At 39.6% G+C, this 12,072-nt stretch overlaps 1 protein-coding gene across 1 annotated transcript; it reads right to left on the bottom strand.

Annotated features, from left to right (window-relative positions):
- Positions 1-2,155: 2,155 nt before the first annotated feature.
- On the bottom strand, positions 2,156-11,696 carry capn8 (calpain 8). Its single transcript, XM_079592375.1, has 21 exons — positions 11,400-11,696; positions 10,317-10,386; positions 8,445-8,563; positions 8,124-8,257; positions 7,413-7,581; positions 6,857-6,940; positions 6,688-6,773; positions 6,535-6,609; positions 6,297-6,457; positions 6,045-6,214; positions 5,559-5,570; positions 4,240-4,451; positions 4,010-4,046; positions 3,851-3,916; positions 3,713-3,770; positions 3,522-3,586; positions 3,095-3,163; positions 2,847-2,925; positions 2,652-2,768; positions 2,481-2,539; positions 2,156-2,396 (listed from the first exon to the last, which is right to left on the bottom strand). The coding sequence occupies exons 1-21, from the start codon at positions 11,634-11,636 to the stop codon at positions 2,373-2,375; spliced, it is 2,103 nt and encodes a 700-aa protein (XP_079448501.1). The 5' UTR covers positions 11,637-11,696; the 3' UTR covers positions 2,156-2,372.
- Positions 11,697-12,072: the final 376 nt, after the last annotated feature.

A 12,072-nucleotide genomic window follows, 5' to 3' on the forward strand; every position in this document is an offset into this window, starting at 1 on the left:
ATGAATCATTTTTGTTGAGATCTAACTGGGCAGTGGATCTGTAGTTCCCAGCATGCTTTGCAAAGTTATTGTTATTTTTTATTTGAACACATTATTTTATGTGTTTTTTAGTAAATGGAAAGATGTTGTTATGTTAGTGTTTAATGTTCAGTTATGTTATAAACTTAGAGGACTTTCTGTAATGTTTTTTAATTTTGTGGTTACCATTATGCAGAAGAGTGGCGACTGTGTTTAGCACGTGGGCACTCAGTATACCTTTTTTTTGCGTTAAACCTCGCTTGCAGAACTGTACAATAAATAATATTGCTCTGTAAAAAGTGGTTTTAATTCAATAGAACACAAGTAACATCTAGTATTAGAAATTATTGTAGAAGCAAATTACCTAAAATTACAATGTTGGTGGTTTTAGGCAGGACAAAAACTAACCTGACTAAACTTTATCAAGCAGGATTGACTAAATTAATTTAAGTTCATTCAACAAGATTACAACAAATCATTTCAAACAAATTAGATTTTGTTGGAAAAATTCAATTTCGTGGAAAAGTTTTCCTTAATTTAATTAATTTCGTTCAACAGCTTATTTTTTTGAGTGTACATTTCATTTGTACAGAGAGTCTGTCCTCTCTCCATTGACAATCGTTAACTTCCTTGAATATGGGTACTCTGTTGAAGTTAAAAACTATTGGATCTGCCATAACCAATCGCTAACGTTTGGTCGTGACGAAACTTCAACTCAAACTAGCGCACGACTAGCCTGGATGCCAGACCGAACCCCGCCCACAACATTTTTTGGTCGGGAAGTTCGGTCTGGACTTGATCCGTTGTGGAGTAATTATGCTCGGTCCAGATTTCTTCAGACCAATCAAATTGTCAGGGCGGGCTTTATACGATGATGGACAGATGATCAACAGTTACGTAATCATCCATGTCACCAAAGAGCGCTTGGGTTGAATTCGTTTACATAGATGACTGCCGCTGGAGAATTGAGATTTCACGAGTTCACACTTACAAATAAGTCAGATCAAGTAAATACATATATGACGTGCTGTCCGAGGAGAGAGCTCCGGGCTCGGTATTTGGCCCGAACCCAGAGTACTCCCCCCGTATTCCTGGCTGTGAAAGAACAAGCCAAGAGTGAGGAGTCGGGGTGGTGGAGTGATGCTGAAAAACTGTCAAGGAATGTTAGGTGAGTTGACAGAGTGAATATGCTTCCTCTCATGCTGATAGGGTAACGTTACGTTAGACATGGTATTGTTGGATGACAAGTTGATTGGATTGATTATTTGAACGTGGTCCTCCCGAACTTTGTTTATGAAACATCATGTGTAGAATCTGCCATCGCGACTGTTATAGAAGATATCGACAGCGCATTCATTTTAAAAGAAGAACAGAGAACCGCGATGAAGGCATTTGTCGGTCGGAAATATGAATGAAGAACATGTGTCATTTAGGCCTACTCCGTTGCTCTGATTGGTTGTAGGTCTATCCAATTGAATGCAGAGGCATTTTCTTTCCTGGTTCAGGTGAAACACGCCCACAGCCCAATGGAGCAGTTTCAGACTCACATTCTGACTATGATCTGAGTATGACGAAGTCAGGCTAGCACACGACCTCAACGTCATCGTTCTCAGCCACTCCCTCTGTTCGCTAGTTGGACCAGTAAAAAATTGACTGGAGAAAACCCAAGAATACACTGCAAACCTAAACGGAGTACTGAAGGAAAATTAAAATTGAGCAGAAGTAGGAGGGCAGAGCCAGGCTAACCTAATCCTATTCAGTTTGGTATTTTGGTGGAAACTATGGCATTTATTTAGCCTGGGAAAACCCTGACGAACTTCTGTCAAATTTTGAGATTTGGTCTGCAAGTCCGTCTCGACAAGAGCTCATTTAAGCCCATTTCCAATTTTTCCAAATTGATGCACCAATCACAAACGTTGAGGCGGGCTTTACACGATTCCGATCGCTCTGATTGGTTATGGGATTCCATCCAATTGCGCCCAGAGGCATTTGAGCGATGTCCGTTGGTGAATCCCCTTTGGAAATGGGCTGTGAATGAACCTTCCCCAGACCCACTCTCAGTTACAACTGAGAAGGGTCTGGTGTCAACCAGGCTAGCATTTATTTGTAAACAGGACATCAAATCATCAAAATGATTGACTTTGTAAAAATGAAACATTTGATTTAGTCGTCTTTATTATTGCAAATGGTTTTATTTGTAGCAGATAAGCACCATAAACAAATTGCATTTTGAAAGCAGTTCAGTTCTCTAGTTGATTTTACTCAAGCAGGGGTAGCCTATTCCTGGTCTGCTGTGTCCTCCTCAGTTTAATTGCAGGAAATGGACTTCTTGTGAAATTATGGTAAGTGGATTTTCAACTGAGGGCCAAGCAGAGCCACTGCAACACACGAAACAACACATCTGTAAATGATAACGCTACATTGAGAAGATAGAGAACTCCATGATCAGACTTGCGCATCACCTGCAAGATATCCAGCTCCATCTTCCCGGTCTCCTTCTTATCGAACGTTTTAAACATTTCTGTGTAAAGCATTTTCACAGGTGATAATGTTACAGAAAACCACTTATAAACAAACTGTCAAAATCCAAGAAATGCATCAAAACCTTCTGGATAATCTTCAGCTAAACTTACTGAAGAGCATCTCCAGGCGGATCAGGCAGCTGACGAAGCAATCGAAGTCAATGGCGTACTGCTGATTAGCATAACGTGAGATTATCACCTGAAGTACTTCGTTGTTCAGCTGGAACCCTGTAGAGAAAAATGCATACAAGCATTACTTCACTCTATTACGATCTATATATTATTATACTCTTTTAGACTCATTACCGGCTTCCTTCACGGCATCTCTCATCTCATGCGAACTCATAGTGCCTGAGTTGTCTGTATCGCGGTTCTTAAAAATGTCCTGGTGAGGTACAACAGAAAATCCACATTCAATAATAAACATCGCTAAAAAATTAAGAATTGATCAGAACAAAATTGTTGCTCTGGAAGGAATGCACATATCTAGTACCTTGTCGGTTATTCAAGTTTTTTTTTAATTGTTCTGAAATATACCAAAATATATATTATACCAAATATTTCTGGATCTTTGTCCACAGTATGTGAAACTCCACAAGGCCAAGTTTGCCGCTGCCATCTCTCTGGACTGAGGTCAAAGGTTATAGCTGGGTTATGATGATTACATGAGTACAATGAAAGGACGCTAGTGTTGCGCTCGCTTAAAACGTTTAGTTAATCAAGTAAAATCAAAATGAATAAATATTTTGTAAATAAAAACAAATCAAAATAACACTTACCAAAACTATATTTAAAAAAAAAATAATTATATAAGATATAGGCAATAGTCATCAGAGAACCGTGAATATGCGAATGTGTTGTCCAATTATTGAAATTTCATGGGGTAGAAAATATTTAGAGTCAAAGAGGTTTGTCTGACACAAAATATTATTAATCCATGTAGTATCTATCCATTCATATTATCTAGTGAGGTAAGGATACATCTAGCAGGCTGAGAATGTGGCGACAGGTTTCCATACTGAAGCCATCTGTCTTCAGATCGGTTCCTGTGTGAAACACCACAAAACATTGTGAGAATGACCAGCACAGATCGTTGAACTATTTCAAGGGGCTTTCAAATGCAAATATCTCTCTATAAATGCAAATAAAAATAGAAAAGTGTGTTTTCCCACGTTTCGAGATAACACTGTCCAGGGTCTGCTGTAGTTCAAACACGGACACCTCTGAGTCCTGCAGAGTAAAGATAAGATCATGCAACTGGGAAAAAATAAAATGATAATTACCCAAAACTCAAATGTCATGTGACTTACATTTCCAGAAATCTGTTTGAAAAGGTGTTTAAAATGTGGGTCCACATCACTCTCAGATATGTATTGCTGGGAAAGAAAAAATGTACTTTAAGTAAAAAAAAATTAAATAAAATTATATATATATATAATATACGCTATGTTTGTAAATGATAAATTCACCCTTGTTATATCTGCACTGATCTCTGCATCCATCGGTCTGCAGGGACGAGAGTCAGAAATAGATCCATCATGCATTAGGGTGCAAATAAATACAAGAAACAATTATGATTTATTGGTCAGACAAACACATAGTAAGCAGATGTTTTAGTGTTACTATTCACTCTAATCAGAACAGAACCTGTGCAACATCACCACCATGTGGTCTAAAACTAGAACAGTCTGGAACTCACTTGGCAGCAGCCTCTTTCTCTGTGAACACACGCAGTATGAAGCTTCCCTTGCGGTGCGGCTCGAAAGTGGAGGGGATGATGACGTATTCACCGGGAGGCAGCTTGAAGCGCTCGCTCATCTCTCGCAGGTTGATGAAGGTGCTGCTCCCTGCGATGGACCGCTGACGCAGTAGTACGTCAGGACCGAGATGAATATTGTTGCGACCCTTGAACTGCAACGCAAACACGGATGAAATTATATCTGAAAACTTGTTCCATATAGGTGTATGGTGATGGAACAAAATATAAGAAATATGTAAGAAAATCATATTTTAATGCTTTTGCGTTCGATCACAAAGAATTGCGTTCCCCTAAGAAACTTTGCGTTCCTTTCCAAAGGATTGTGTTCCCCTAAGAAACTTTGCGTTCCTTTCCAAAGGATTGTGTTCCCCTAAGAAACTTTGCGTTCTCTCCCAAAGGATTGCGTTCCCCTGAGAAACTTTGCGTTCTCTCCTAAAGGATTGTTTCCCCCAAGAAACTTTGCATTCTCTCCCAAATTATTGTGTTCCCCTGAGAAACTTTGCGTTCTCTCCCAAATTATTGTGTTCCCCTGAGAAACTTTGCATTCTCTTCCAAATGATTGCATTCTTCCCCAAAGAATTGCGTTCCCCCAAACTTTGCGTTCTCTCCTAAAGGATTGTTCCCCCAAGAAACTTTGCGTTCTCTCCCAAATTATTGTGTTCCCCTGATTAACTTTGCGTTCTCTCCCAAATTATTGTGTTCCCCTGAGAAATTTTGCGTTCTCTCCCAAATGATTGCGTTCCCCTGAGAAACTTTGCATTCTCTCCCAAATGATTGCATTCTCTCCCAAAGAATTGCGTACCCCCAAACTTTGCGTTCTCTCCTAAAGAATTGTTCCCCCAAGAAACGTTGTGTCCTCTCCCAAAGGATTGCGTTCCCCTGAGAAACTTTGCGTTCTCTCCCAAAGGATTGCGTTTCCCCAAGAAACTTTGCGTTTTCTCCCAAATGATTGCATTCTCTACCAAAGAATTGCGTTCCCCCAAACTTTGCGTTCTCTCCCAAAGGATTGTTCCCCCAATAAACTTTGTGTTCTCTCCCAAAGGATTGTTCCCCCAAGAAACGTTGTGTTCTCTCCCAAAAGGAGAGAGTTTTGCAAAGAACACAAAAGCATTGAAATCTTTTTTTTTCTCAGATCTAATTTTTTAGCATCACCATGCCCTTTCAGGGGCTCCGTAGTATTTTATAAATGAAAGGATGACTGGTTACATTTGTGGTGTCCAGTTACTCTTATGTACAAAACATATAGAGCTCATACACACCTCATCTGGAACCTGAAAAACACCAAAGAATGTTATATTATTATTCAAATAATAATATTGTTCAAATTCATACATTTTCACCATAAAAAAAATTCTGTGGTAATGTTGATGGTTATGTTCATGGAAAAATGTGTTGTATAATGTGTTCTACAACAGTCGGGTTCTGGAAATAAAATAACATTCTCCATAGAGATGTATTTTTTAATATTTCCAGGCAGATGTACTGTGAGCTCAGAGGCTAGCAATCAACATTTCAGGATAATTTAAGAAAAATTTCTTTAGAAGTCAAACACCAGGTGAAGATCTGCACTACTAATGAATGCTGAAGAGAAAGATTTGTACTTTTTAAATAGATCTCCTTTACAGCTTCAAATACATTTTTGCGATTAATCTCGGAGCAGGTTGGTTTGGTTCAGTTGTTTTAGGTGTTGATGGTAATGTTGTTTCCAGTTGCAATGTTACAACTTTTTGTATTTAACCAGTTACCTTATAGATGGCAAAGCCGATGGTGTTCAGGTCTCCTCCAAACCGCTTGTCTTTACGACCATCTTTCTGCATCAGACCCAGAAGGAACGTGCATCCATCTTCTCCATCATAGGGATCATCATCTGCATCCTCCAGCTTGATCACAAACTGAGGGTTTGAGCAGAATGTAGCTAGAGAGGAGAAACCAAAATGGTTGGACGGTGGAACAAAAACAACGTTGGTTTCAAGCACATGCATGTTGATTTAATATACCTGGGTTGTTCCTGCAGCCTCCTGCGGTGGAGCCCACCCTCCAGTTGCCTTCAAACTGGCTGTAGTTCCAGCGGCTCACATCCTCACTTGAAAGAGTGTCTGGAGTCAGATTACAGATCTCCAACTTGGAGAACTGCTGTATGAAGTCAGTATACGCCATCCTGACAGGACGAGGAAGATTCGTCAACCAAGGTATTTGTTATGTTTTTGAGGGCTAAAAAATCTCAAGTTCTCTTACCAGAACTCTCCATCTTCAGCTGAATAATCCAGTTTAGCTTTCTCCTCTGGTTGGATGCTATCCCATTCTTTTGAACTGAGGAAGAGATGGTAAACATTTTACAGGACTCTCAAGACTGATGTTGAACTAATACGATCTGTTGAGGGAACTCACTCATCACTCCAAGCGCCTGTCCACTCCACCTGACCCCACGGGTTCCTGATGCGCACCAGTTCAACCGGATTACCCTTGAAGTGAACCTGCATGTGAGGTGACAATCATTAGATCAACTTCAAATTATTCCTATCGAATCCATATTTCAGCATCAGTGGCGATGTCTGACCTCCTCTGCGGCCGTGATGGAGTAGGCATGACCCTTCACCAGCTTCAGACTTGTCACCGCCTCCGTCTCAGAGGAACTGGAAATCTGCTCAGAAATTAACATGATTTCTATTCGCTTTTCCCACATTAGAGCAATGGCACGACCATTTAAAATGTTTGGGTTAGTGAGGTTTTCTTTTTAAGAAATTAATACTTAAATATTTGGCCACAAGTGAGCTAACATTTGATATTTCCACACACAAAATCCTTTAAATATGGGTGAGACTGGGTGAGACATATGTGGCAAGTATTCTTAGTAAGTCGTCTGTAAAACATCCTTGAAGCACATGCAAATTGTTCGGTCTCAAAAGAAAATGAGTCTCCTTTAATCTGGATCTTCATAAATAAGGGCTTTAGGTATCTAAAGTGTGTTTGTTAAGTATACCACAGCTCCAACAAAATATTTATCTGAAGACTTACTCAGTATTATGTATTAATCACAATTTCTTCTTGCCATTGAGAAGTTATTGCAGCTCAAAATGCAATGCAATGAAAGCCAGAAGTGGAATACGACTCACATCAATGGAGCAGCCCAGTAATGAGCCCAGCGTCAGGGCTTTCTGCATGAGCTTAAACAGGAACGGAGGAGCTTTGCTCAGCTCATAGCTCTCACCGATGCCTCCGGTGAAATCCTCAAAACCCTCAGTGGTCGTACCTCCCGACAGAGCTTCATATGACCCGGTTACCCTTCAATAAAGGAAGAAATCGGCGTCACCGGTTGGAATGTCACGGATATGTGATGTTGTATGAACATTGTGTATTTTGTAGGCCGTGGTTGTAGGCAGAGGGTTTACCAAGCGTTTCGGATGACTAATTTCATGGTCAACATTGCAGTTCAGGAAATGCTGGGTACACACCAAAAGATTTTTTACATCTTATAAGATTTTCAAAATGTGATAGACCACAAACATGAGGACATAAAATCCTAGATTTAACCGTTTTGCTCCTATAGTGTGTGGTGTGCCATGATGTGACAAAGACAGCACACCACACACAAACAGATTTTCAACCAGAGTCTCGTATGTGAACACAGGAAATCTCACAAAATCTCACGAGACTTCAGAATAAGCATGGCAGACGATGCAGGAAGAAATTGCGATGATAGTGTTTGGAATGATTTTCACAAAACATTCACAGGAAAATAAAACATTGTGAAATCGGCCCGATTATCTTTTGGTGTGTACCCTGCATTAGCAGGTAATGTTTGATGAATAAACACACACACTCACTTTGCATAGGCCTTCTCCAGTAGAGCGCTCCAAAACTCAGAGCCCTCAGCGGAGTGGAGGAACAGCAGCTTCCCATCTCTGGTGGGCAGCCGGTCATCAATGACCACATCCACCCATACACCGAACTGCCAGAACTGAAGAGACGAGAACAACACATCAGTCTGACAGTGTCCTTTTACTCTATCATTGAAATTATAATATGATCATATATGGTGCATAGAAGTACTTGAATGAAGTATTGACCATTCCCCCCAGGTTTAAACTAGACTGTAAATCCCAGATCTTCAATGTGTGACTCTGAGTCTGTTTGTATGTTCTGACCTGAAAGTGAAAGATGCCGGTATAGTCCTCCATAAAACTCTGTCCAGGTGGAACTACACGTTCCAGAATCTCATTATCCAGAGTCAGAGAAGCAATGGCTGCCAGCAACCAACAGTCACCTGCCAATGTATCATCATTAGATATTTATTTTGCCTTGAGCTAATAATTTAATGCAAACTAACTTTCAGTGCATTTATTACAGCGATAGTCTTGCAGGGTCAAGCTGGTCTTCAGTGTTTTGCTCAATGAGTATCCTGGGCGTATGTGTATTGCTCAATGCTGTTGGTTCTTGGATCAACCATTGTGGGTTTAAACCTACAATCTTTTTTGTGCACTTGTAGTGTAAGGTAACGTTAATTAGCGGTTGCTGAAGCTAGCACCATTATTATTATTGCTCCATACTTTGTTCTTAACTACTTACCACTAACACTTGAGCATGTATTTCATCCAACATCACATCCTCCATATTTCAGTGCTTTTGCATTCGCTTGCAAAACTTTGGCGTTCTGTTGCGGATTTTACGTTCCCCCAAGAAACTTTTAATTTGCTCGCACAACTTTTGTGTTCTTTTGCCCAAAATAATTGCGTTCCTCTTAGAAACTTTCAATTCGCTCACAGATTTTTTGCGTTCTTTTGCAAAACAAATTGCGTTCTCCAGAGAAATTTTTCATCCGCTCGCAAAGCTTTTGCGTTCTCTTGGTAAAATATTGCGTTCTCCAGAGAAACTTTTCATTCGCTCACACATTTTTGCGTTCTCTTGCAAAATAAATTTTTTTTTGCGTCCCCAGAGAAATTTTTAATTTGCTCTCACATCTTTTGCGTTCTCTTGCAAAAAAAAATGCGTTCTCCAGAGAAACTTTTAGTTTGCTCGCACAACTTTTGCATTCTCTTGCAAAAAAACAACAACAACAAAAAAAGCATTCGCCGGAGAAACTTTTAATTTGCTCACACAACTTTTGCGTTCTCTTGCAAAAAAAAATGCCTTCCCTCTGAAAAACTTTTCAAATGCTTGCACAACTTTTGTACGGAGCCCCTAAAGTGACATGATGATGGAAAGAAACATGTGACAGGAGGATATATGTCAAATATGTCAATGCTTTTGCGTTCTCTCGCGAAAGTTTGCGTTCCCCTGAGAAACTGCATTTGCAAGCAAAGCTTTTGAGCTCTTTGCGAGTGAACGTGAACTTTCTTGGGGGGAACGCAAAAGCATTGACATACTTTTTTTTTCTCACCGGCACATGTTTTTTTCTAACACCATGTCCCTTTAGGGGCTCCATACTTTTGTGTTCTCTTGCAAAAATATTCCCACAAAAATATCTCTTGCACATTCCCTGTATAACTTTTCATTCACTGGGAATTTCTTGGGGGGATGAAAAATGCATTGAAATATAATTTTTCTTCCCATCTCATATTTCTTCCATGGCCATTTCCTCTCGGGGGCTCTGTACAATTTAACATGTCTCTTTTTGTTTGAACAAACAAAATGGCTCTATGGTGTTCATTTATCCTATTAAGAGTTTTGAATATTTGTGAAGCCGCATGTAAAGGGTCTATATTCGTTGTGTCATGGTGGTTAGCTCCGCACAATATGAGTCTGTGTGAGTTTGGGGTGGAGGACAGTGTACTCATGTCAACATAAAGCAGACACACCAGCAAATACAGGTAACTAAACACCTCATTTGATATCATAATAAAAAATGTTACCGATCCTGAAATTCCGTAGGCTATTCATCATGTTTATTGATGCTGCACTTCAGTAATAATGTCTTCACCTGTATTGACCACCATGTTAGTGAGAATCCTAAATGATTCATTGTATTTCTCCACAGGCCACACCCGAACACTATTGTGACCAAAAGGATCTTTTCTTACCTAAAGCTCCCTGGCAGATGTCTGTCCGCTTGGCGCCGTCCACAATGAACTCAGGGTTTGAGCACAGCTCCTTTAAAAACGGAAATTTGAGCATAATTACATCTGATATTATTACGTTTTGCGGTGGTACACATGAGTAACAATATGTTTTATTTGCTCTTAGCAAACAGCGCATTTAAAAAGTTCAGTTGACCAATTGTGTGGTTGCTACTTTACTCATAAAAGAAAAAATACAGATAAAAGTGTGTTTATTTATATAACAATGCAAACCGATGAGCAGAGAGTATGCTTGTTGTAAGTATCAGCGCACAGACACACACACACACACACACACACACACACACACACACACACACACACACACACACACAAAGATCCTTCTTACAGCTGAAGAGAAACTTGAGCTGCCGTCGGTCACCATAGTGAGCGTATCTATGCATGCACAAGTACAGAACAATACATGTTTTGCATATCAGATGAGCTGTAAAAATGTTTCATGTCCTATCAACATTTTTCAATTTATTACATTTTTTTTATATTTATTATTTTATAAAATATATATATAGACCTATATGTTTTTTTCTTTTCTGAATTATTATTGTATTAAAATGTTTGCCATTTCTTCTCTTTGAATTTCAGCTTAATTTAGTAATTCAATTCAAAGTGGTTAAAAAAGTGCAATGAACGTTTTACTTGAAGTTATTGGAATTCATTCAAATTTAAAGGCAGCAATTAACAAAGGTCACAAAAACACGCCTTTATATTTACCTAAACTCCCCCTGTGCAAAGAAAGCACACGCACATGACTTTGCATAGCCATAATGATTTTTTAACTGTATATTCTATCCCCTAATCCTACCCATCACAGAAAACTTTCAGCATTTTTACATTTTCAAAAAACATCATTCTGTACTATATGGTTTAGTACTATATGTCACTATATGAGCTGTTTTCATCATGGGGACCAAAAAATTTCCTCACAAGGTCAAAGATTTCAGATATTGCCATTTTTGTGGAGACATTTTGTCCCCATAACGTAGGGTTTACCTGAAGCATATACACACACAGAGGACATTACAGTACCTTTGGTCTCAACCACTGCACTCCTTTGGTCTTGAAGGAGTACCGCCCGAGTTCGTTGTATCCCAGAGAGTCGGATTCGGCAGGAAAGGTCGGGTCACAGAACAGGGTTCTTTTCGCCAGACATTCCCGCTTCAGGCTCTCATAGTCCTGCTTATTGAAGGGAACTGCATTCTCATTTGTTCCCACTCCTTCTCCTCTGTCCTGCCTCCTAGAAAGAACCTTTGCAATATTAGACATGCTGCCCTGTAGTCGTCCTTGTCTCTGAAGCTTGCTGAGTGTGTGTGTGAGTGTTTGTGTGAGACTGATGCTGGTTTTAATGTGAGAGTGGCTATATGGTGAACATGGGCGGAGTCACACTCACCTGTCAGTGGATCGGGGCAGGTGTTGCTTTCACACTGGTTTAGCATCATGTAACCCTGTGAAGAAAACTGTTAAGCAAGAATATGCTTTTTGTTACCTTATCACTTCAGACGCTTTTCAAAGTATATTAATTTCACTACTTTAGTACTTACCAATGTAATTGCACTGTAACACGAGTCTTGTATAAAGTGTGACTCAATACACTCTTACAACACTCTAAATTCAGACCTCTTTTGTTTCTATTGTTCTTTTTTTGTTCTTTGGGAGACCTGGGCTGGTTTTCACAATTTTAGTGCAGTGAACATTTCTCATG

Source organism: Phoxinus phoxinus (genome assembly GCF_949152265.1).
Source record: "Phoxinus phoxinus genome assembly, chromosome: 20".
NCBI lineage: Eukaryota > Metazoa > Chordata > Actinopteri > Cypriniformes > Leuciscidae > Phoxinus > Phoxinus phoxinus.